Source organism: Talpa occidentalis, unplaced genomic scaffold (genome assembly GCF_014898055.3).
Source record: "Talpa occidentalis isolate TD23 unplaced genomic scaffold, MPIMG_talOcc4v2.1 talOcc4.6, whole genome shotgun sequence".
In the NCBI taxonomy this organism is placed as follows: Eukaryota; Metazoa; Chordata; class Mammalia; order Eulipotyphla; family Talpidae; genus Talpa; species Talpa occidentalis.
This window is the reverse complement of record NW_023604972.1, coordinates 105,866,900-105,891,892: the sequence shown is the minus strand read 5'-3', so window position 1 is coordinate 105,891,892 and position 24,993 is coordinate 105,866,900. Positions and strand designations below refer to the sequence as shown.

Here is a 24,993-nt window from a genome sequence, read left to right as displayed (position 1 = left end):
TTTTTATTGTGGTTAGCTTCTTGAAGAGTAGAAATAATGTCTTCTGTGGTAACTTAGAAATGTCAAGTTGATAGCCTCACCTGACATAGCTCTTCTTAGTTCTGACCAGCTGTGTCATTTTCTACCACTGAGCACAAAAGATAGTGAGAAATTGCCTATGACTGCATCAGCATGCTTCTACTACCACTGTTGGTGAAATGTTTTAGAAGATGGCAATGTCCAGCAATGTAGGACTATGAGGTTGATTTTCACATAATATAATTTTTAATATGAAATAGAGTATTAAATGATTTGTTTTCCCAGAGTACTTCAAACATTTATTAGATCAGAATGTTACTGCTTTTTCCCAGTTACTGTTGGCAAACAAATTGTACAAACAACATGTTCAGTGTTATCTTCACAATAAGTTATAAAGATCCTAACAAATTGCAAAATACCCGACATTTCAGAGATGATTTCATAAAACAGACCAAGATCCTGTTGTTTATTCTTTTTTTCATTATTGAAGTAGTGCAAAGAGAGACTCTAAACATTTAGATTAGTCTCTGTTATACATTGGGTGGGTTTCTAATTTTTGAAGATATTCTCCAGCAAGTATAGAATTAGAATGAGAATTCTTAAGTAGAGTGATAGATCTATTTGTCTTTGATTGTATAAATGGCATGAACTTTGGAAAAGGGAGACTGCCCAGACAAGGTCTTCTTTAGTGATCTTTGATTTACCCATATTCCCTAGAGGAAAACATACTCAAGAAAGCAGAGGCATATAAATTGCTTAAAACACGGCTCAAGTGACAAGATGAGTGCCTGTTTGAGACTTGCTGGAGTTCAATGAGAATAAATACAATTGTAGTTATGTGTAGTAGCATGTAGTCTTGCAGGGCTTTAGTTGAACAAAGTACAGTTTTGACAGATGATACTCTAAGGAATCTTCTCAGAAATTTAAATACATATCAAGAATTCAGATTTAGATGGAAAGGAAACCAATTTCTACTAATTAGTGTTATATAAGATCCAGTGTTTTTAGCAAACTAGATATAGAAATTTTTACATTTGTAGCTTTATGATATATACATAATTATATTATTACTTAGTTTCATAGGGAATATGAGTTGCTGATTATCTATGAATGAGTTTATGAACATAGCAATTCTTCTGAATAGTGATAGAAGAAATTGCTGAAAGCTAATATCCATCTTCCCTCCCAATATTTAAAATGTAGAATACCCTTAAAATTCCTAAAGATGTTCATCATTTAATCTTAAAAGTAAGTCAATATTCAGAAATTTAGTCTACTTTAGGATTTTAGACCTGATGGCACCTCAGCTATCATCTTGCTCATTTGCCTTATCTTATAGACGAATGAGTCCCAAAGTAAAAATACCACACATTTTATTAGTGGCATTGTTAGACCAGAAACCCTTTTCTAAGACTCAAGTATTGGAGTCCCAAGTATGGAGACCAAGACTCTAAGATCTAAAACTCAGTCTTGTGCCTTTTATTTTATAGTAATCAGGTCTCATCATGAATTATAAAAGTGGTCCTTATTTCCTTATTCTGGAATTTGATTATATCTTATACTAAAAGTAAGGTGATCATTTTCTGGAGCAGAAATTATTTTCAAATATGGAGGTATATATTTAATTATTTCATAAGTGTTTTTGATCTGCATAAGACTTTTAATGATTCTTATACATACTCTTACCAAGAATAATGGTCATTTATAAATGAAATATATATATAAATGAAATAATGGTCATTTATAAATGAAGTATATATATATTTCAGACTTTTGATAGATGTATTCTTAAATAGGGTAGTTAGATAAGGAAAAAATATTACGCTAAAGCTAAAATGTTTAAATGGCACCCCCTTATGGGATTTTATTTTTTATTTATTTTATTTTTTAAGATTTATTTATTTATACAAGAACTGGGGTATGGGCCAGAGGCGCAGGAGGGTGAGAGAATTCACCAGAGACAGAGCAGGATGCAGAACAGGCAGATGGACATAAGACACTGCTGAGGGGAGTAGCGGGCGAGGCAGGAGAGGTCTGCTGCGCCATGTGGGTATCTCCCTGGCCAGCCGGGAATTGAACCCATGGTGCAGAGGCTGCGGACAACTTCACAGTGCTGCATTCAACCTGCTGTGCCACCAGGGAGGCCCCCCTCATGGGATTTTAAATTATCCATTTGCTTTTTAAGTGTGATAGGACTAAAATAATTGAAGTAATTATGATTTATAAAAGACCAAATTAAAAAAAAACTAAGTTCCACATTCTCAAAAGCTGCTTTCCATAACTAACTTTTTCCAAAAGAGTAGTCTACATGCAAAATTTTTTTCTAGTTACATTTTCAACTACTGTCAGCATTCCCACCCCTCAACTGTTATCAAGGTCTGAAGGAAGGAATGAAATAGCAAAGGAATGGCAGCATGTACAATGATATAATTGCTTTACTTAAAATGATAAAGTGACTTTCATGTTTGACTATTCAGAAAGGTAAAATGCAATATTTTGTCTTGTCTTCACAGGACAATCTTTGTCTTAAGCTCTACCTTTGATTCAGGTTTTTGAAAAACTGAAAAGTTGTGTTATCTTGCTGTTCTTATAACTGAATTTTTAAAACAGGGATTGATTGAGGGTGAAGATGAATGGATGAGTGTCTGAGATTTGTTGTTGTCCAGTGAAAGGGAATATATAATAACCTTTCCATGATAGCACAGTACTCAGATGCCTAAGCTAACTTGCCAATGAAGAACTTAATGGGATATTTCTTATCCTCTGAAGTGTCTGAAAAAGATGGCAAAATTTGAAAGGTGAATATAATAATGTGTCTTCTGAAGACAAGTATTTAGTTTTCCTTTAGGAAAGTGGAATATTCCTAGAGATACAGTTCATTTTTTTTTTTTTAAATTTGTAAACTCTTATTCTCATTTTTTGGGAATTTTTAAGCAACATGTTGATATTAACTAGATTGCTAACTCTATTCCCTATGTATAGGTGATCCTGCTGTCTGGGCCGGGCTAATGGCAGCTTGTCATGCTGATGATAAGCTGGCTTTAGTGAACAACACTCAACCAAAGAGGATGGATTTGTACTTAGCACTGTTATCTGCTGTTTCTGCTTCAAGTAAGTTTAAAGAAGCATTTTATACATTATAAATTTAGGGTAAAGAACTTAGAAGTATATTGCCAAAAGGTAGTATATTGCAAGAAGTATATTAGCCCTACAATGAATGCTGTTATGGTCTCATCTAATAGCTTAAAAACAGGCCTTGAAAAACTCAAAATGAGTTCCAAGAAACTTAAATGCATATAAAATAAGGTTCAAGATCACTTATAATAATACAAAATTACCCGGCATTCAATGAGGTAGTATTGACAATGTCTGATATCCGGTTAAATTGTAATAGTCACTAAAGAAACAGAAAAATACCTCCCACAGTGAGGAGAAAAAAATAAACCAGTAAAACCATATCCACAAATGACATACATCTCTTTAAAATGGTGATCCTGTACTCTAAATCATACACAGTGTTGTGGACCAATGTTACCTCAGTATAAACCAACAAACAAATAAATAAAACAATGGTTACCATTTTAAATAAAAAAAGAATGACTTCCCTGGTGAATTCTACCAAATGTTAATGGAGAAATAATGCTAGTTCTGTATGAACTTTTCTCAGAAAATTGAAAAACTGGCAATACTTCCTAACTTCTTCTGTAAGACCAACATTACCCTGCTACCAAAAACAAGAACAAGAAAGTATAGACTGGCATCACTCATGAACATAGCTGCAAAATTCATAACAAAACTTTAGCAATTCTATCTAACAACACATAAAAAAGATAATTAATCATGATCAAGTAGGGTTTATTCTAGGAATGCAAAGTTGCTTTAAAAAATTGAAAATGAATATAATATACCCTGTGAACAGACGTGAAAAATGCCAGACAATGCATTTATACTTTATGGTTCTATTTATATGAAATTTTAGAAAGTGCAAACTGATATATTGTGACTGGGAACAACTTGAGGTTGCCTGGGAACAGAGGGTCAGAGAACTGAATTGGGAACAGAAGTGATTACAAAGGAGAAATTTTTTGATGATGATGAATATCTTCATTATCTTAATGGTTCACAATTCATCAAAATGTATAACTTGAATATGTTCAGTTAATAGTATGTTACTAACATAATAAATCTTTAATTTTTTCAATGAATTAATTTTACTGTAGATACGATTTTTGATGTAATACACAAGTATATAAAATCTTAAGTTATTCAACCATAAATATTCCTACCATCAAACTTTTCAGAAACTTTTGTCATGTGAACATAGTTTATGGCATTCTAGTAGTAGATGTGAGTTCCAAAAAGCTATGTATTCATGAGACAATTAATTCTAATACTTTTTAGTAAGTAATTACTCCTCTTAAAGCACATTGTAAAGTGCAGAGCAAAGTAACACTGCATTTTTGTTTTCAGTTAAAGACAAAGAATCCTTTGAAAATTACAACCAATCTCTAGAAAAATGGTCTCTCTCCCAAGCTGTCACTGGTCTAACAGACACAGGAAGGATATCAGAAGCTGAAGCCCTCTGCACCAAGGTATTATAGAATTGAGCATTAAGATTCATGGATTCTTCTCCTATTTGGAAAATTACTTCAAAAATAGAGTGCACATTATTTTTAGAGCTCGTGGTAGAGATGATGATGGTGATATGATCATGCCCAGCATTTATTGAGTACTTACTACAAGCCAATCACTACTGTTGCAGTTTGTATTTGAATTTCACAATTCTATGACATAGATATTTATTATTATTCCCATTTTTACAAATGAGAAAACTAAAACCCTTAGAAAGGGTAAGTAATTTGCACAGGAGTTCAGAGCTAGAAAGTGATAGAATTGCTATTTCAACTCACATTTGTCTGACTCTAGAGCTCACACTCCTAGTAGATCCATTTTGGTACCATTAGGGAGGCAGTTTTTTTTCCTTTAATTTCTGATTTCTCCTTAGAGAATGTCATGTTTTCCATAAATATTTTCAAAATACTGAATTTTCATCTAAGTTAAAAATAATAATACACAGTGAATTATAGCTATTATATATAATTATATATAATATTATACAGTGAATGTTTAGTAGAATGTTTAGACAACACAACTGCTGTGTTGTCTATCAGAATATGGGATATTTTTATGAACTATATCATTTTGTCCTAGTCTCTTACTTAGAAGAAAGCTATCATTTTAGAAATAAATATATTTAAGATGATGACATAATTAGTAAAAAATCTGATAAGTATGTATTGAAGGGCAAGTAATAAAGAAAGAAATATAGTCATTCATGCCTGAATGACTGATATGTTCTGAGAAATGTGTTTTTAGGTGATTCTGTTGTTTTGTGTCTAGCATAGGGTGTAATCACACAAACTTATATGGCACAGCCTTCTGCATACCTAGGGTTTATGGTATAGACTGTTGAGACTACAGTTGTATATGTAGTCTGTTGTTGCTGATGAAAATTAGGCAGCATATGGCTCTATTTAAAATAATAGTGGAAGAACTTGTTTAGAGAACTTTCTTTGATTTCTTCCTCATATATGTATAGAAGGATATACATATATATATATATATGTATGTATGTTTGTGTGTATACAGACACAACACATTTATGTATGTCTCAGCATGCTTTAGGGCAAAAGTAATAGCTCGGGGAGGTAGGTGAATGGGTCATTTCACTTACTTCCAATATGTAAGAAGTCTGTAAGTCTGTCTAGAGTAAGAATGTACAATGAATATCTGTTAAGAGGTTGAGAAAGGAAAAAAAGTTAACTCTTCCCTGTGATAGAGTATGGTCTTCTTCCAAAAAGGAAGTGTTGGCCTTCACTATTAATTTTACATTTCCTTAGTTCAGTTGTTTCTGTTTAAAACCTGAATTTTTAAAAAATATCACTTGTCAAATGACTATATTAAATTTAAAATAAATGACTTATAAACAACAATAATAGCATTACTGATTTTAAAGATTATGTAAACATAGAGTTTCTTATTTCTAAGATGTTCAGTTTTATTGATTTTACCATTGTGGTTGTTTATTTTTTAATAAGAAAAGGTTAAATGCCACTTTTTTTCCTAACATGGAGAATAGCTCAATTTAAGAACCTGTCTGATATATTTTTATTTGGGGTTTAATTTTTAGAATTTAAAAAGTAATCCTGATCAGCCAGCTGTTATCTTACTTTTGAGACAAGTTCAGTGTAAAGCACTCCTGGAGTCACAAAAGCCTCTCCCAGATGCTGTGCTTGAAGAACTACAAAAAACAGTAATGTCCAACTCAACTTCTGTTCCAGCTTGGCAGGTAAATCCTCTCCTTTCTAATATGGGTCTTAAATGAAAACACTTGATAACATTAGATTAGGTGAAGGATATGCTTCATTTTTATTTGTCTTGCCTTAAAACTCACCATATGTCTCATTTTCAAGATTTTTAAAAAATATTTATTTATTTATGCATACAAGAACTGGGGTATAGGCCAGAGGTGCAGTGTGGGGGGTGGTGAGAGAATTCACCAGAGACAGAGTGGGGAACAGTACAGGCACATTGACTGAAATACACTGCTGAGGGGAGCAGCGAGCGAGTCAGGAGAGGTCTGCTGCGCTATGTGGGTAGCTCCCTGGCCGGGAATGAAACTCATGCTGCAGTGGCTGTGGAGAGCTTCACAGGTTGTGTCTTAACCCCTTGCACCACCAGGGAGGCCCTTGTTTTCAAGATTTAAAAGCTGTTGTGATTAGAGGAACTAAGGAAGTTAAATACTAATTTAGGATTTGCAGCTGTCATGCTCAAAACTTTCTTTTTGTTGATTATACATTTCCTCAATTTAAAACAAAGCTGAAAACACTGTCTTTTACATGGGGTTGTTGTAAGAGTTACAACATTTTATAATAAAGTTATCATAATGATGTTTAACTCTATCTTTTGAGGGAGAGGGGATCTATAATAAGTGCTCACTTAATATCATCAATAAATTCTTTGAAACTGCAACTTTAAGTAAAACTCTTTAACAAAACCAATTTTGCCATAGATTAGTTGATATACAAACTAGTTAAATTCCTTAGAATGTATTTCTAATCACAAAAACATCACCAAATTTCTAAATAAACACCTGAAGCACTTCTAATATTAGACAATAGTTTGTATCCATTCAGTCCCCAACCTGCTTATTTCAGTTCAGAGCCAAGGGTGCTGGAGTCTATCCCAGTAGCAGCTCAGGATGGAAGGTGGGAACCAACCCTGGACCGGATGTGTGCTTACACCCCTACACCCACACTCACTCCCACTGGGACAGTTCGATATGCTAGTGAACCTCACGTGCATATCTTTGGGATGTGGAAGGAAACTGTGGTACCTAGGGAAAGCCCAGCCGACATGGGGAGAGCATTGAAAACTCCACATATTGTCTCCTGGCAGAAATTGTTTTGTTTTTTTCCTCATCAACATTGTAATGCAGCCACCTTGAATGAAACAGTGCTATTCAAGCATCTGTTGTATTTAGTTTTTTCTTAGCTACTTAACAGGTGAGCTATATCCAAGTTACTCTTGGGCTTTTAGTGCTTTTAGAACTAGTTATTTTCAGATAGATGCCAAAATCAGTAGACTCCTTTTAGCTGTATAAAACACATAGTGATCACTGTTTGCTTTATTCTTTTTTTTTTTAAACATTTAGGGTTTTTTAAGATTCTTATTTATTTATTTATTTATTTATTTGTTTATTTATTTATTTATACAAGCACTGGGTATAGTCAGAAGCGCGGGAGGGTGAGAGAATTCACCAGAGGCAGAGTGGGGAACAGAACAGGCAGACTGATGAAAAACACTGCTGAGGGGAGCAGTGGGCACGGCAGGAGAGGTCTGCGTGCGATGTGGGACCCTCGCCAGTGGCCGGGGATCGAACCGGCGCTACAGAGGCTGCGGGCAGCTTCGCAGCCCAGCGTTCAACCGCTGCATCACCAGGGGAGGCCCTGTTTGCTTTATTCTTAAATTGATGTTAAAATACAAACACATTGTACTTTCTTCTGTGCCCCAGAGAAAACATCACAGAGACTTTTTACTGTAGACTTTACAGCAGCTTATTTTACTACAATTTCTTTTGAGATTTTATTTTATCATCTTTGTGTTGCTGCTATTGCAAAGTAAGCCTCCATTTCACTATAATCCTTGAAGAAAAGTGCTTTTCTTCTCATTTGCCATATGAGAGTTCAGATACTTTAATTCTAAGGTCGACTGTATATTGATGGTTTCATATTTTATATCAAGGGCACAATACTTTGTTAAGCTTCATGTAAATGGAGTATTCCTTCGCACCTGGTTACTTTGGGGCACAAAAATTACTAGTAAATATTTTGGCTTCATCAAAGTTTATTGAAATTTTTGAAAGTAGAGTACCAGGCCATTAACTAAACTAAAATCTTTTGGGTTCTTTCTGTTCTTCAGTGGCTTGCACACATATATCAGTCCCAAGGAATGATGGGTGCTGCAGAGATGTGCTATCGAAAAAGCCTGCAAGTAGCATCCCAGCAGGGCAGTTGGAGTGGGAAGCTCTCAAGTCTGCTGAAACTAGCACTGCTTGCATTAGAAGTCTGCATGGTAAGATAATGTTTAATTATGATCATGAAAACTTATTATTTTGTTTTTCTTTAAGACGAAAGCTTGTTACATGGCAGTATCTGGTGGTCTTATTGTTTCATTATCTTCTAGTATGGCCTATCTTAATAGTCTCTATTTGGCCTATTGATTGACATTAGAGTAACATAAGCCCATGGACTCCAGCAGAATATTGTCAGTATTTGGAAGTAGGAAAACAAAGGTTGCAATTAAGAAAGTTGAATTATGGCAAAATAGACATTTTTGCTTTTTGATGATTTCAGTAGGAAATAGTCCAGCCTCTCATCTGTCTCATCTGTGACAAAGATGCCAAAAATTTACATTTTAGTAATTTCTTAGTAAAATTTGACATTCTGTAAGAGGAATTTCTAGTAAGTTTTGACTTACTATGCTGTTTTTTTATACCACATTAGGTATATTAATCTAGAGGTCTTTATGCTAATGTGGAAAAGTCTTCAAGATAAATGTTTAAGTGGGTGTGTGTGGCGGGGGTTGGGGAAGTCAAACTTTCCAACAGTGTGTCATGATTTCCTATTTGAGTGTATGCGTGGTATATATTTGAGAGAACATATGTCTCTAAATACATCCTGTGTATGTGTGTTTGCATGTACATACTCTTATAGGCTTATAGAAAGATAAAAAGATATGAAAGATATTCGATGGCTGTTACTTTGCAGAAAAGCACCGGGGGTCTTTAAGAGATGGTGAGAAGACTTTTTCCTTTTTTCTTTTTTTCTTTTATTTAAATTTTATTTTTATATTCCCCATACAATTACAACCCCCTTATTTTTACCCCAATCCTTCTTTTTCCTGCCCCCCACGCCCCATAGAGTGTCTCTGGTTCATAGTTGTTTGCTGATTTTGATATTTTCTTTCTTATAGTTATTCTTTTTCCTGGTCCCTTATTTAGGTTTTCTAGATTCCTGCTATGAGTGAGACCATCCAGTATATTTCTTTTTCTTTCTGGCTTATTTCGCTGAGCATGATCCCTTCCAGCGCCATCCATGTTGCTGCAAATTGCATGTGTTTATCTTTTTTGAATGCTGAGTAATATTCCATGGTGTATATGTACCACATCTTCTTGATCCAGTCATCTATTTTTGGGCATTTAGGTTGTTTCCAAAGCTTAGCTATTGTAAATAGTGCTGCTATAAACATAGAGGTGCAGGTGCTCTTTGGAATTGATGTTTCTGTGTCCTTTGGGTAAATACCTAGGAGTGGAATTGCTGGATCATATGGAAGCTCTATGTTTAGTAGGTCAAGAAATCTCCACACAGCTCTCCATAGTGGTTGGACCAGTTTGCACTCCCACCAACGGTGCAGGAGAGTTCCTTTTTCTCCGCAACCTCGCCAACATTTGTTGTTGCTAGTTTTTTTAATATGTGCCATTCTCACTGGTGTAAGATGGTATCTCATGGTAGTTTTGATTAGCATTTCCCTGATTACAAGTGATGTTGAACATTTTTTCATATGTCTGTTGGCCATTTGCATTTCCTCTTCAGAGAAGTTTCTTTTAAGCTCTTCTGCCCATTTTTTGACTGGATTATTTTCTTTGTTTTTGTTGAGTCTCATCAGCTCTTTGTAGATTTTTGTGATCAGTCCTTTATCATTAGTGTTGTGTGCAAAAATGTTCTCCCAGTCGGTGGGGTTTCTCTTTGTTTTTGTTATTGTCTCTTTTGCTGTGCAGAAGCTCTTTAATTTGATGTAGTCCCAGCTGTTTATCTTTGCCTTCACTATCACTGCTTTGGGTGATGTGTCTGTAAAGATGTCTTTGATATGCATATCATGTAGTGTTTCGCCTATATTTCCTTCTATGTATTTTATGGTTTCGAGTCTTATGTCTAGTTCTATAATCCATTTTGAGTTGGTTTTTGTGCATGGTGTTAGGTAGTAGTGAAGCTTCATTCTTTTGCATTTAGCGACCCAGTTTTCCCAGCACCATTTATTGAACAAACTTTCTTTGCTCCAATGCATATTCTTTGCTCTTTGTCAAAGATTAGTTGACCATAAATCTGTGGGTTTATTTCTCGATTTTCTATTCGATTCCATTGGTCTTTGTGTCTGTTCTTGTTCTAATACCATGCAGTTTTGATGATTATGGCTTTGCAGTATAGTTTGAAGTCTGGGAGAGTGATGCCTCCATTCCCTTCTTTTTTTCAGGAGAGCTTTGGCTATTCGGGGTTTTTGGTGATTCCATATGAATTTTATCAATAATTGTTCTATTTCTTTGAAGAATGACATTGAAATTTTAATTGGAATAGCATTGAATCTGTAGATTGCTTTTATTAGGATGGCCATTTTAATAATGTTTATTCTTCCAATCCATGAGCAGGGGATGTCTTTCCATTTCTTTGTGTCTTCTTCTATTTCTTTTAACAGTGTTTTATAGTTTTCTTTGTATAAGTCCTTTACCTCTTTTGTTAGATTTATTCCCAAGTATTTGATTTTTTTTGTTTCGATAATAAAAGGGATGGGTTTTTGATTTCTTCTTCATCAGGTTTATTGTTTGTGTATAGGAAGGCTACTGACTTTTGCATGTTGATTTTGTATCCTTCCACTTTACTGAACTGATTGATTAGTTGAATTAGTTTTTCTGTAGAGTTTTTGGGCTTCTCTATGTATATTATAATATTGTCTGCAAATAGTGATAGTTTGACTTCTTCTTTTCCTATTTGGATTCCTTGTATGTCTTTCTCTTGTCTTATTGCTCTGGCTAGGACTTCCAGTATTATATAGAAAAGCAGTGGTGAGAGTGGACATCCTTGTCTTGTTCCAGATCTTAATGGAAATGCTTTCAGCTTTTCACCATTGAGAATGATACTGGCTGTTGGCTTGTCATATATGGCCTTTATGATGTTGAGGTATGTTTCTTGTAGCCCAAGAATTTCAAGGGCTTTTGTCATGAATGGGTGTTGCACTTTGTTGAAAGCTTTCTTGGCATCTATTGATATTGTCATATGGTTTTTATATTTCTTTTTGTTGATGTGTTGGATAACGTTGATTGATTTTCAGATGTTGAACCATCCTTGTGTCCCTGGAATGAATCCTACTTGGTCGTGGTGAATTATCTTATGGATGCATTATTGGATTCTGATAGCTAAAATTTTATTGAGGATTTTTGCATCAGTGTTCATTAGCAAGATTGGCCTGTAGTTTTCTTTTTTTGTCTTGTCCCTGTTTGGTTTTGGTATTAGTGTAATGTTGTCTTCATAGAACGTGTTTGGTATTATCTCTTCCTTCTCAATTTTTTGGAAGAGTTTGTGAAGGATAGGCACCAATTTGTCTCTGAACGTTTGGTAGAATTCATTTGTAAACCCATCAGGTCCTGGGCTTTTGTTTTGGGGAAGGTTTTTGATTACCATTTCAATTTCACTGCTTGTAATTGGTCTGTTTAGGTGTTCTATTTCTTCTTTATCTAGCTTTGGGTGATTGTAGAGTTGTAGGAATTTGTCCATCTCCTCTAGATTGTTGAACTTGTTTCCATATAACTGTTCATAGTAGTTTCTGATTATTCTTTTGATTTCTGCTGTGTCTGTTGTGATTTCTCCTCTTTCATTTGTGATCCTGTTTATTTGTGCTTTCTCCATTTTTTTTCTTTGTGAGCCTGGCTAGGGGTTTGTCTATTTTATTTATTTTTTCAAAGAACCAGCTCTCGGTTTCATTGATTTTTTTTGGGGGGGATTGTTTTTTTAGTTTTTATTTTATTTATTTCTTTTTCCTTTTTATTTTTTTTTAAAGATTTATTTATTTATTTATGCATACAAGCACTGGGTACACCAGAAGCACGGGAGGGTGAGAGAATTCACCAGAGCCAGAGTGGGGAGCAGAGCAGGCAGAAGGACCGAAGTACAATGCTGAGGGGAGCAGCGGGCGGCAGGAGAGATCTGTGTGCCATGTGGGACCCTCCTTTGGTGGCTCGGGAGCAGCCAGGGATCGAACTGGCGCTGCAGAGGCTGCGGGCAGCTTCGCAACCCAGCGCTCAACCGCTGCGCCACCAGGGAGGCCCTCTTTCTTGTTTCTTGATATGAACCTCTATTGCTATATATTTTCCTCTTATTACTGCTTTTGCTGCATCCCATACATTTAGGAAATTGGTGTCCTCCTTGTCATTTAATTCAGAGAATTTTTTCTTTTCTTCTTTGATCTCCTCTTTAGTCCAGTGGTCTTCTAGTAGTGTGGGTTTCAATCTCCATGAGATAGGAGAGTTCCTTGCCTTCTTTTTATGGTTTATTTCTATTTTGATGCCTTCATGTTCAGAAAAGATGGTTGGTATGATTTCAATCTTGGTGTATCTGTTGATGTTTGTCTTGTGTCCCAGTATGTGATCGATCCTGGAGAATGATCTGTGTGTGCTTGAGAAAAATGTGTACTCAGATTTTTTTGGGTTTAGTGTTCTATAGATGTCTGTTAAACCCAAGCGCTCTAGATCCTTATTTAGAGCTTTAGTGTCTTTACTTATTTTTTGTCTCGTTGATCTATCCATTGCTGATAGTAGTGTGTTGAAGTCTCCTACTATGTATGTGTTTTCTCTGATGTCTGTTTTCAGAGATGACAATAGTTGTCTGATATATTTTGGTGCTCCTTCGTTTGGTGAGCATATGTTAATGAGTGTTATTTCTTCTTGAAGTATTGTCCCCTTAATCATAATGTAGTGACTGAGTGACTGTTGGGGTCTCTTTTTGCCTTTTTGAGTTTGAAATCTGTTTTATATGATATAAGTATAGCTGTTCCTGCTTTCTTTTTTGGTCCATTTGCTTGTAGGATTGTTTTCAATCCTTTGAGTCTGTTTTTATCTTTTGTAGCTAAATGTGTTTCCTGGAGACAGCAAAAGGTTGGGTTTTGTTTCTTTGGGTTTTTTTTTAAAGATTTATTTATTTATTTATACAAGCACTGGGTACAGTCAGAAGTGCGGGTGGGTGAGAGAAGCGGGGAGCAGAGCAGGCAGAAGGACCAAAGTACACTGCTGAGAGGAGCAGTGGGCGGCAGGAGAGGTCTGCGAGCCATGTGGGACCCTCCCCCGGTGGCTGGGGAGCAGCCGGGGATCGAACCAGTGCTGCAGAGGCTGTGGGCAGCTTCGCAACCCGGTGCTCAATCGCTGCGCCACTGGAGAGGTCCTGGGTTGTGTTTCTTAATCCAGCCTGCAACTCTGTGTCTTTTTGTTGAAGAGTTTAGTCCATTTACATTTAGAGTTAATATTGATATGTTAGCATCTCTATTTGCCATTGTGTTTGTCTTTCCTTTGATTTTATTTATCTATTCTTTTAATAACTTTTTTTTTTTGGCCTTCTTTCATTGTTATTTGTCCATCTGAGGTACTGGCTTTAGGACTCCTTGTAGTATTTTTTGGAGTTGGGGTTCTGTCATAATGAAATTCCAGAGTCTCTGTTTGTCTGGGAAGGTCCTTATTCTTTCTTCATAGAGGAAGGAAAGCTTTGCAGGATAGAGTATTCTTGCTTGGCATCTTTTGTCTTGAAGTCTGTTGACTGTCTCTCCATTCTCGCCTTGTCCATAGTGTTTCTTTGGAGAAGTCTGATGTCAGTTTGATTGCTTTTCCTTTGTATATTATCTGTTTCTTCCCTCTTTTCAGCTTCATTATTTTTTCCTTGTCCTGGATTCTTGGGAGCTTTACTATTATGTGTCTTGCTGTATTTTTCCTTTCATCATGGAAGTTTGGTGTTCTTCTTGCTTCTTGTATATCAATTTTTAGCTCCTTCTTAATGTTTGGGAAGTTCTCTTCAATTATTTCCTTGAATATTTTCTCTGTTTCTAGGTCTCTCTCCTCTCCTTCTGGGATTCCTGTAACTCTTATATTTCCTTTCCTCATGGAGTCAGATAGTTCCCGAAGTTTTTCTTCGATCTTTTTCATTCATACTTCTCTTTCCTTTTCTGTTTTGGTTCTTTTTATTTCTGTGTCTTCGAGAGTGCTTATTCATTCTTCCATTCCCTCTATTCTGTTATCACTGCTTTTTCCAGCATTCTTTAGTTCTTCTGTTAATCCTTTGATCTCCTCCATTTCCTTCATTTCCTCTTTAGGGACTCGATTTCATTCTTCTGAGCGTTCTTTTCCTTAATGACTTCCATTAGTTTTTTCATCACAGCACTTTTAAATTCTTTTTCTGGAAGGCGCGGAAGTTCTTCCAAGTCACCTTAGTTGCAAGCTGGTGGGTGGTTTTTTTTCTTTGTAATGTGTCTTTTTTCTGAGGTGTTGCTACTTTGCCTGTAGTTTTTCTTTTCCCTGCTGCCTGTCTTATAATTTGCCTTATGCATTGGGACACTGTGCCGCTGGTACTGGCTGGCATCTTTTTGGTGTGTTCTTTCGGGAGTTTCAGAAACTGGCAATCCAAATGAGTCAAAAACTGTTATGCAGAAGTCTAGTGGGGCAGTGGTACTTTGAGTATGTTAATGGTCACTGTCACAGAATCTCTCCTCCTTCTGTGTTTAGTTATAAAGGTGCGTCTTGAAGTCCCACAGACTTCCCTGGAGGTGGGGCAGCTGGATTGCACTCTGGGTTCCAAATCTCTGGATCCTCCTCTGGGCTCCAACTTCCTGCCAGGTGGGACCGGGCTTGCAGGGGCTTTCAGCTCACCTCTGACTGTTCAGGGAACCTTCTCCCTCTGGCTCCTCTGGGAGCCTTCTGCCAGATTCAAGCAGTCTTTATTGAGGAAAGGTCTCTGTTCTAAAATGGCGCTTTGGAGACAGACGCACTCTCCCACACACCAGATCTGCCCTGGCCTGTGGGTGCCTGCTCCCCCTCTGGCCTCGGACTGCTGGCCTGAAGGGGCCTGGCGTGGGCGAACTTCCCAGCTCACCTCTGGCTCCTCTGGGAGCCTTCTGCAGGTTTCAAGCAGTCTTTATTGAAGAAAGGTCCCTGTTCTAAAAAGGTGATGTAGGTACGCACTCCCCTGCGTGCCTGGTCTGCCCAGCCGTGGGTGCCCGCTACCCCTCTGGGCTGGGACTGCTGGCCAGAAGGGGCCTGGCATGGGCGAACTTCCCAGCTCACCTCTGGCTCCTCTGGGAGCCTTCTGCCGGTTTCAAGCAGTCTTTACTGAAGAACGGTCCCTATTCTAAAATGGCAATTCAGAGACAGGCACACTCTTCCTTGTGCCCAGTCTTCCCGGGCCTTGGGTGCCTGCTTCCCCTCTGGGCTCAGACTGCTGGTCAGTAGGGGCCTGGCTTGGGCGAACTTCCCAGCTCACCTCTGACTCCTCTGGGAGCCTTCTACCGGTTTCAGGCAGTCTTTACTGAAGAAAGGAGAAGACTTTTTAATTTCAAAATTTTGATAGTGCTTGATTTTTTTTTATCATAGGCATGTTACTTCTGTAATTAAAAGGTAATGATTTCTTGTTTTACATGATTAGAAGAAATTGTCTCAGACAGGCCTGAATTGACTCATGCTTTTGCCATAGTAAATTCATTATCAATGTTATTTACTTGATTTAACTAGATACTTTGACAAAGAATTGGAAGAATTTTTTGGCTTTGATGCTATCACTGTAGAGCACATTTAAGAACTCCTTAGGCAGGAACCGTGTTTTGTTCATCTTTGTGCCCTTGCTTTGCTGCTCTGCCTTGTACCTAGCAAGTCCTCAACAAATGATTTTTTGAATGAATGGATAAATAATAATGTAGTCAAATTTGAAGTGATTTGCATGAAAAGAAATGGTGGTTGTAGGAGCAGGATGGCCCTGTGCAGGATCTTTTTTTTTTTTTTTTTTTTTTATAGAGGCATGTTTTTTTATTTATTTATTTGTTTGTTTATACATGCACTGGGTACAGTCAGAAGCGCGGGAGGGTGAGAGAATTCACCAGAGCCAGAGTGGGGAGCAGCAGAGCCAGAGTGGGGAGCAGAACAGGCAGAAGGACCGAGGTACACTGCTGAGGGGAGCAGCGGGCGGCAGGAGAGGTCTGCGCGCCATGTGGGACCCTCCTCCGGTGGCCGGGGAGTAGCCGGGGGTCGAACCGGCGCCGCAGAGGCCACGGGCAGCTTCGCAACCCAGCGCTCAACCGCTGCGCCACCGGGGAGGCCCACCTGTGCAGGATCTTTATGACCCAAGCAAACAGGTAAAGGAGAGTCCTAGAGCCCTCGGTGGGTTTCTCAGGCTATTATTAAGCTTTACATGCATTGCAGCAACCAGGTTCACAGAAGGCAGAGGTGCTGGGGGCCAGGAGGCTGGTAGGATTCGAAGCTCCCCTGCAAGCCTTCATCCTGGACTTCTCTGGCCTACTTTGCCCCTTCTCTCTCCTGCTTCTCTCCTGCTGCTGCTTCTCTCCCTGACTGTCTCTCAATACACTTCCCATGGCCCACAGATGTAAACAAGATAGCTTGCAATAATATAACAACTGCAGGCCCCCCATCAGGCAGGGCAATCCTAATGATGGGAGGGCAGAAAAGCCTGAAAAACATTTACCCTACAGTGGTTAACGGTAATTGTAGACCACCAAACATTTTGGGTTTTTTCTTTGGTCCCCATATCTACATTTAACAAATGTCTATGATGTTGGTAACTGGTGAAATTTGGAAGCTACAGATGTTAACTATAATTTTTCTGAAATACATGTATTGGAGAAGTAGATACCCTTTTAATCTAGCATTATTTGTTCACTAACAAATATTATTTAATGTTGTGGTTTTTTGTTGTTAATGCTGAAAAATTAAATCTGACTTGGAATAAAATAGTAATAGCAATGATAGTAGCAAACATATATATATCCCTTGGCCTGTATGGTTATACAAGTGCCTTACACATACTAATTTGTTTAATAGTAACAAAAACCCTTTTTTACAGATAAGAAAATTAACTTGCAGTGTGGTAACACCCATATATACCTGCTCCTCTACCCACTCCCACTACTACAAAACTATTTTCTGTAAGAGCCTTGGTTCTGATTCTACCATTTACTACTTGTGAGATCTTGAGCCCCTCCCCCTGTTTTTTACAATAGTGGGTGTAATACCTACTTTGCCTCCTTATAGCTTATGAATATCAAATGAAATAACATGTACAAATAAATGCCTTTTTTTATTTTTTAATTTTTTTTACCTTTTTTTTTTTTTAAATATCAAATTTTATTTTTATATTCCCCCATACAATTGCAAACGCCCCATTCTGACCCCAATCCCTCCCCTCCCGCCCCCACCCCCCAAAAAGTGTCTCTGGTTCATAGTTTTTTGTTGATTTTGATTTTCACTTTCTTATAGTTATTCATTTTCCTGGTCCCTTATTTAAGTTTTCTAGATTCCTGCTATGAGTGAGACCATCCGGTATTTTTCTTTTTTCTTTTTGGCTTATTTCGCTGAGCATGATCCCTTCCAACGCCATCCATGTTGCTGCAAATTGCATGTGTTTATCTTTTTTGAATGCTGAGTAATATTCCATGGTGTATATGTACCACATCTTCTTGATCCAGTCATCTATTTTTGGGCAAAATAAATGCCTTTTTTAAGCTTAAGCACTATTCAAATCTAATTTATGCTTATTATAAAATTTGACAGCCAATAGTTGTTTTAAGGGAATAAAATAGATGCTATATTTCTGTGATAAAGCTGGCAAAGTACAGAGGATGTGTATTAAGTGGGTATTCTGAGACCCATTTTCCTATGTGTGAGGGTGGGATGTTCCTTGTACCCATAAGCAGTTCTTGAGACACCAGCTGGGTGTCTTATAATTTGACTCATTTCTGATATTATCTACCCAGAGATAGCATCTGTTTCCACAGGTTAAGGGTGTAATCCTCCAAGACTGGATCCACCCCTTATCCTTCCACACCTGCTTGCTCCTCTTCAGAATTCAAATGTATTTCTGTCCACTGGCTGGAAACCTGAGATCCTCCGCCCCTCTCCTTGGCTTTGATTCATTTGCTGTATTGGCTCACAGAACTCAGAGAAACCGTTTGTTTACCCGATAACAAGCTTATTATAAAAGGACATAATATAGTCACTTGTCACTTACCGATATTTCAGTCAACACACATACATAGCATGCATGGCCATCCCAGTAGGCTGTACTGTAAAGCTGAGGTGTGTAGAAGCCCAGGTGTGTAGTAGGAATATACCATTTATGTTTGTGTGATTATACTCTGTGGCCTTTGTACAGCAGTGATGAATTTCTCAGAATATACCCCCATTAGTTAAGTGAATCCTGATGGTAAAGGATATAGATAAACATCCTTTCTCACTCTCAACACGGGAAATTCTAAGGGTTTTGGAACTGTGCGCTAGGAATCTTGGAGGAAGACCCAAGTATATGTAAAAATATACTTTGATTATATTTTACATAAGTCACAATATCATAGGTATATTGAAATTAGATTGTTTTTAGAGAGGTTCCTATATGTGTGATATCATATATGAACAGGATTTTAAACTGAAAGTTTCAGCTAAAATTTAAATATCAGGTTCCAAAGTGAGAAGACTAACCTGTAAGAAAGATATGAAGTATTGTGAAGAAAGGTATTAAGTTATAAAAGATTGTGAAGAAATTTCTTAGGAGACAGTTCTTGACTCCCTCATCTTCTCAGCACTTTTCCACTTAGAGATACACAAAGGTGAGGAAGGGAGCACTGCCAGAAAGGGAGGCTTTGCTACCTGACCTCTAGGGTCCTGGAAGCACATGTCTGGAGGCACATAGACAGCTGTCTGACTTGTGCTTTAGACGCTGTGGCTCTCTGCTTGCAGTGTTAGGACAGAGAAAAAGAGAGTTGTGCAGACTGACTGTGTGCTTCTGGGAGAGAATAGCCAGGAGTGGGTGGATTCCAATGTGGGGAGGATGGAGGATGGAAGGAGTGAAGGAGCGCTGATGCCAGAAGGGATAGGGAACACTCCTAGAGTTTGTTCAAGCTAGGAATGAAGGAAGCCAGGTTTCAGATGGATTGGCGTAGGATCCAGTAGGGCCCACCAAGAGGAGTGATGTGATCTCTGCAGAAAGCTAGATTGTTGCAGGATGTAGAGAGAGTAAGAGGGTAAGAGGACAAGAGTGCGTTCATCCCAATTAGTAAAGCTCTGCAGATGAGCGGGCCTGGCTTCATGGGTGTGTGTCATGTGCAGTTACCCAGGGCTCCATGTTTGTTTGAGTACAGCTACTATCTTGAAATTCCTAATCATTTTTGAATAAAGGGCCCTGCATTTTTGCACAAAGGGGTATGCCTTTATTTTATACTAGTCCCACAGATTACATAACTGGCCCGGCAGGTAAGAAACAACCCATGATGTTGGGGATCTCGATAAACCAATAAAGTTTAGATGAAAAAAAGCTTTATGTAACCTGTCACGCCTAGAAAGCTAACACCACCTTATAATGGCACTAGTCAAATCTAAACTGATAATTCAGTAGGGATCTGAAACTACAATTAATAGGAAAATGCTGGGAGTGTTGGGGAGAAGGAACAGGTCATCTGCTGCTGCCTGTAGCTGTACCTGTAGCAGAGAGTGAAGGAGAGAAGGATGGTGTGCAAATAAACCTTTGAATAAAGAAGGGATTATTGAAGAGAATATTCTAATTAAGGTTAAGAAAAATGGATCTAAGAGTTTTAGGACCTATCTGTTCACTTGCATTCAGCGACAGAGGATAATGACTTAAAAGAGATAATGGGAAACAAAAATTAGTGCATTTTAATTGCATTTTCAATATACCAGTTACATATAAAAATCTTTTCCTTATATTCTCTTTGGGCTTAGTTTACATAATGATTTATATGACTTCTTAGAATTTGGAAATACATTACAAAATCATCTAGTAAAAGTTTTATTATTGGCTTTTTAAAAAAAGTCAATAATAATTTTGTTAGCATGGACTTTGCCTTATTTTCTTTATCAGCTCTTCCCAAGGTCCCATTGTTTTCGTCTTCATAGAAAATGCCTCACAACCTCTGTCCTATATTTTCAAATTCATTATTTTTATAACTTCCTCTTCCTTGATCACAAATTATGACTGCCTGTATTGCACTCAGAGTTTATTGCTCTAACTTTGTAAAAATAATTTAATATTTAAAATGGACTATGTATTGACTCATTGTATTGATTTATCAAAAGATATATTTTAGGTTCCTGTAATTATGAAGTCTTGGTTACAATTTGAGATTTTTAATGAAAGATTTTAAAGGCAGTTTTTTCTTTTATAATTCAGTAGAGTGTTCACCATTTTATTCTTAATTACTGTTTCTTAGGAAATACTAACCTATGTTATTTCTGAGTCATTACATAAGAAAGTAAAATTTTCAACCTAAGTAATGTATGGATACCTTAACACTTTCCCCATAAAGTGAAATTATTTAAAAACATTTTAGTATTAATCACTTTGATTAAATTTTTTTTTAATCACTGATCTGCTTTGCACCTTTTTTTCTGTATTGGAATTTTATTAAAATATTTCAGCTTTTCCTTTCGACTTAGATAATTTTTAGTATGTGGACCTTTATCACCACTGGTTAAAGAAAGACTCATGTTAAATTGACTTTTGTGTATCGGGGAGACCAAAGATATACTGATTTCGTTCAATTATGTGATAAAATTGTCCATTTTCCTTTAATGAATAGTGTTAATTCTGTCCCCTCTTTGAAACCTTTCTTTATCCTAGATTACCCTGTTTTGTAGCTCCTTAAGGCCAGGAATCAGATATTAACCATCTTGTAGTAATCATGCTGTGTCAGACTTCACAGGGTTACTCAGACAAGTAGGTGCTCAATAAAGGAGCGTTGAATTGCATTATTTTAAAACAAACATGTCAAGAGCTTTGATTTAATATTTGTCTTATATTTTTACAGGCTAATATTTCCAATGACCACTGGCCATCCTTAGTTCAAGAAGCTACAACTGAAGCCTTAAAACTTTGCTTTTGTCCACTGGCTGTTCTTTTGCAAGCTTTGTTACAGTTCAACCGCAAAATGGGAGCTAGGTATATAGATTCTTTGTTCTTTTTTAGGGAAAGGGAGGGAAATATTCCTCATTTTCAACTCCAGGAAATGAAGCATCTTCAAGACAAGTTCCTTAGCTCTTACTTCAAAAGCAGTTGCTATTGATAAGATCCTCCTACTGAGCAGTTCTGAAGTTACCACCACTTATGTTGTTTCTACCAGCATTACAGAAATCTTTGGAGTCATATATGTTAGTAAGTTAGGAATGAAAAAATTGGAATATAGCTGTAAATCAGCCTGTTAATACATGGGTTCACATACTATATGTGTTCTTAAAAATATTTACTAAAAGTCTGATATTATATACAGCCTCTTCCATGTGTCCACTGTTAATATTTCTTCATATTTATTTTTATATTATTTATTGACTTACTGATTTTCTATTTTCAAAAAAACATTGGAGGTAGAGCATTCACAAGTGCTCATAAAATAGGTGTCTTTTCCCCTCTCTGTTTGGAATGGGCCATAACTTATCTGCAAAATGAGAATAATAACAGCAACATACCTTACAGAATTATGACTATTAAATGTGACCATATGTGTACAACACTTTGCATAGTACCTGGACATAATAAATACTTCACTAATGTTAATTGTTATTATAACCTTTATTGCTACATGAATAAAAAAATCATGAATTAATTAGCACCACATCTGCAAAAGAATGAGAAGATAAGTATGTGAGACTAGCATATGAAATTTCTTTTATATTAATATTAATTTATATGCCTTGAACTAAATGTAAATATCTTTGTCCCAGGGAGACAAGGCGGCTATTGGAGAGAGTAGTGTATCAGCCTGGATATCCCAAATCTATTGTATCAACTGCACGTTGGTACCTACTGAGACACTTACATGCCAAGAATGACTACGAGCTCATTGATGTAAGGCATTGCTTTTATTTAAAATATTTCTTCTTAGACCTTAGGGTTTTAGAGTTGTTTTTCAAAATTATTCCTCTATGGTTGAATTTTTAAAAAAGAACCTGAATTCTTTGGTTAAGAAAGGACTATATGTCTACTGTTCTATCTATGAAAGTAGAGGGGTCAGCAAAAGACTACAATGTCCACTATTGTTGAAAGTAGCAGAACATTTGTGGACATGGCTTGATGGTGAGTATACATATAGTGTGTACCTTTTCATGAGGTACAAAAAGTTAAGAAAATTCTCCATATGAATATTGGAATAGAGCCCAAACGGAACACTTTGGCATAAACAAGACTGTTAAGGCTGTATTTAAAAGTTATTTTAACGTGGATTCAACATGTATTATGTACAGGATGCTTTTAGTTGGGGAAGCTATACTAATTTTTCTTTGAATATAACCATTCAAAGCCAGAATCCAAATGAATATCAATACTTAGTTTGGGACATTGGTTTAAAACTTTGAGGTCATACTAGGCTGTTAAGTGTGTTGTAAGTAATTGGATGTAAACCAAAGTGAAAATGGTTTTACTTTTTTTTTCTGTAGTAAAATACAGCAGATTTATGGATAGCCTTATACACCTTTCTGTCAGTGCATTCTTAAATGAAAGAGAAAAGTTACAGGGAGCTTGCTTTATTGACAATACTTTTTCTGTGAACCAATGATAATATCACTGGTAAATTAGGAACTGCTGAGCTATAGTCATTGCCTAATGAAATTGATAGTAGTACAGATATCTGACTGTTTTAACCCAACCTTGGGCAGTATCAAAAATCAACTTTTTCTTTTTTCCTTTTTGGCCACAAAGGAATGATCTAACTATACTACCTCTCTTTCATTTTCTTTTATACATTTGCTTCATTTTTTGAAATGGACAGGGTAGGAAGTTCTAGCAAAAGTCAAAAGTTTAAATAAAAATGGTCAAGTAGAGGCCTTCCTAGTGGCAAAAGGGGTTAAGCACTGCACTATGAAGCAGTCCGCAGCTTCTGCAGCACGAGTTCGATCCCCGGCCGGCCAGAGAGCAGACCACATGGCAAAGCAGACATCTGTCTTGCCCGCTGCTCCTCTCAGCAGTGTATTTCAGTCAGTCTGCCTTTTCTGTTCCCCACTCTGCCTCTGGTGAATCTCTCACCCCCCTGCATCTATGGCCTGTACCCCAGCTCTTGTATGCATAAATAAATAAATTTTTTTAAAAATGGTCAAGTAGGCTAGAAGATGCAAAAGCATACAAGGGTCTTTATTGACATTACCACAGGGGCCTTGTCTCTTCCTGCTCTCATTCTTCTTTTCCTGAGCAGGGATGTGATACAGCCTTTAGAATCTGTTTAACCTAGAATTTCTCAGCCTCAGCACTACTGAAATTTTGGACTGGATAATTCTTTCTTGGGGGAAGGGTAAGGGCTGCTGTCCTGCGCTTGTAGGATGTTGACCAATGTTCCCAACCTCAACCATCTAGATATCGGCAGCATGGTCCTCCTCTACCTACTCAACTTGTGACAATGAACAGTATCTTCTAGATGTTGCCAAAGGATACTGAAGTATAATTGCCCCTGGTAAAGAACTACTGATAACTTGTAGGAAATACATTCTCCTAATGTGCCATGTAGACTAAGAAAAGACAGACAAAAGTGCTAGCTGCTGGCTGTGATGTTTCTTATGGCCATTGTAATGGAGGCAAATAGATTGGATAGTGGTAAGAGATAGCAAATTATAGTGGAGTGCTCATAATATCTTTGGAAAAATTATTTCTCATCTTTCCTGTAAAATGCATGTGATAATTTCTACTGTACCATTCATGAAACAAGTCTGATATCTAATTATTATATATAAACATGTATATATCTAAAATTTTTTTTTTTTAAGATTTGTTTATTTATACACAACAAGAGCTGGGGTACAGGCCAGAGACGCGGGAGGTGAGAGGATTCACCAGAGACAGAATGGGGAACAGAACAGGCAGACTGACTGAAATACACAGCTGAGGGGAGCAGCGGGAGAGACAGGAGAGGTCTGCTTCGCCATGTGGGTTTCTCTCTGGCCGGCCGGGGATCGAACTCTTGCTGTAAAGGCTACGGATTGCCTCACAGTGCAGCGCCCAACCCCCTGTGCCACCAGGGAGGCCCTAAAATTGTTTTTTAAAAGATAAACTGTAAGAGTCTTGTAACTTTAGAATCTTGAAATTAATAAAAAGCACAATGAAATTAATAAAAAGCATTTTTAATCAGAAATTTTTAATCTATTTCAAGTACCCAGAGTATTTGAAAGAGTTTGCCTTTAAGTGACACATACATCATTAAAGAAATATTAATAAAAAACAATGCTTGGAGAAATGCACTGTAATCAACATATTGCAAACCAAAAACTTAGAATGTGTATAAATGTTGGAAGATAATTCAGCCATGGATGATCTGTGTTTCTAAATATCCTGTGAGCAGAGGGCCTCAATGCCCCTTGTTCCAGACATTCTTTTCAAAATGTTTGTACAGTGA

The 24,993-nt window shown here is 37.1% G+C and overlaps 1 protein-coding gene across 7 annotated transcripts in view; it reads left to right on the top strand.

Moving 5' to 3' along the window:
- The window catches only part of SKIC3 (SKI3 subunit of superkiller complex), an 82,046-nt gene that overhangs the window by 52,286 nt on the left and 4,767 nt on the right, over positions 1-24,993 (top strand). For all 7 annotated transcript variants that reach the window (XR_008549385.1, XM_037530506.2, XM_054688454.1 and 4 more), the window contains 6 exons: positions 3,001-3,129; positions 4,489-4,610; positions 6,209-6,367; positions 8,500-8,652; positions 21,430-21,560; positions 22,340-22,463. Coding sequence is in view for 6 of the 7 variants with exons in the window: in XM_037530506.2 (XP_037386403.1) it covers positions 3,001-3,129; positions 4,489-4,610; positions 6,209-6,367; positions 8,500-8,652; positions 21,430-21,560; positions 22,340-22,463 (818 nt within the window). In the remaining variant the exon portion in view is untranslated. The remainder of the gene's footprint in view (positions 1-3,000; positions 3,130-4,488; positions 4,611-6,208; positions 6,368-8,499; positions 8,653-21,429; positions 21,561-22,339; positions 22,464-24,993) is intronic.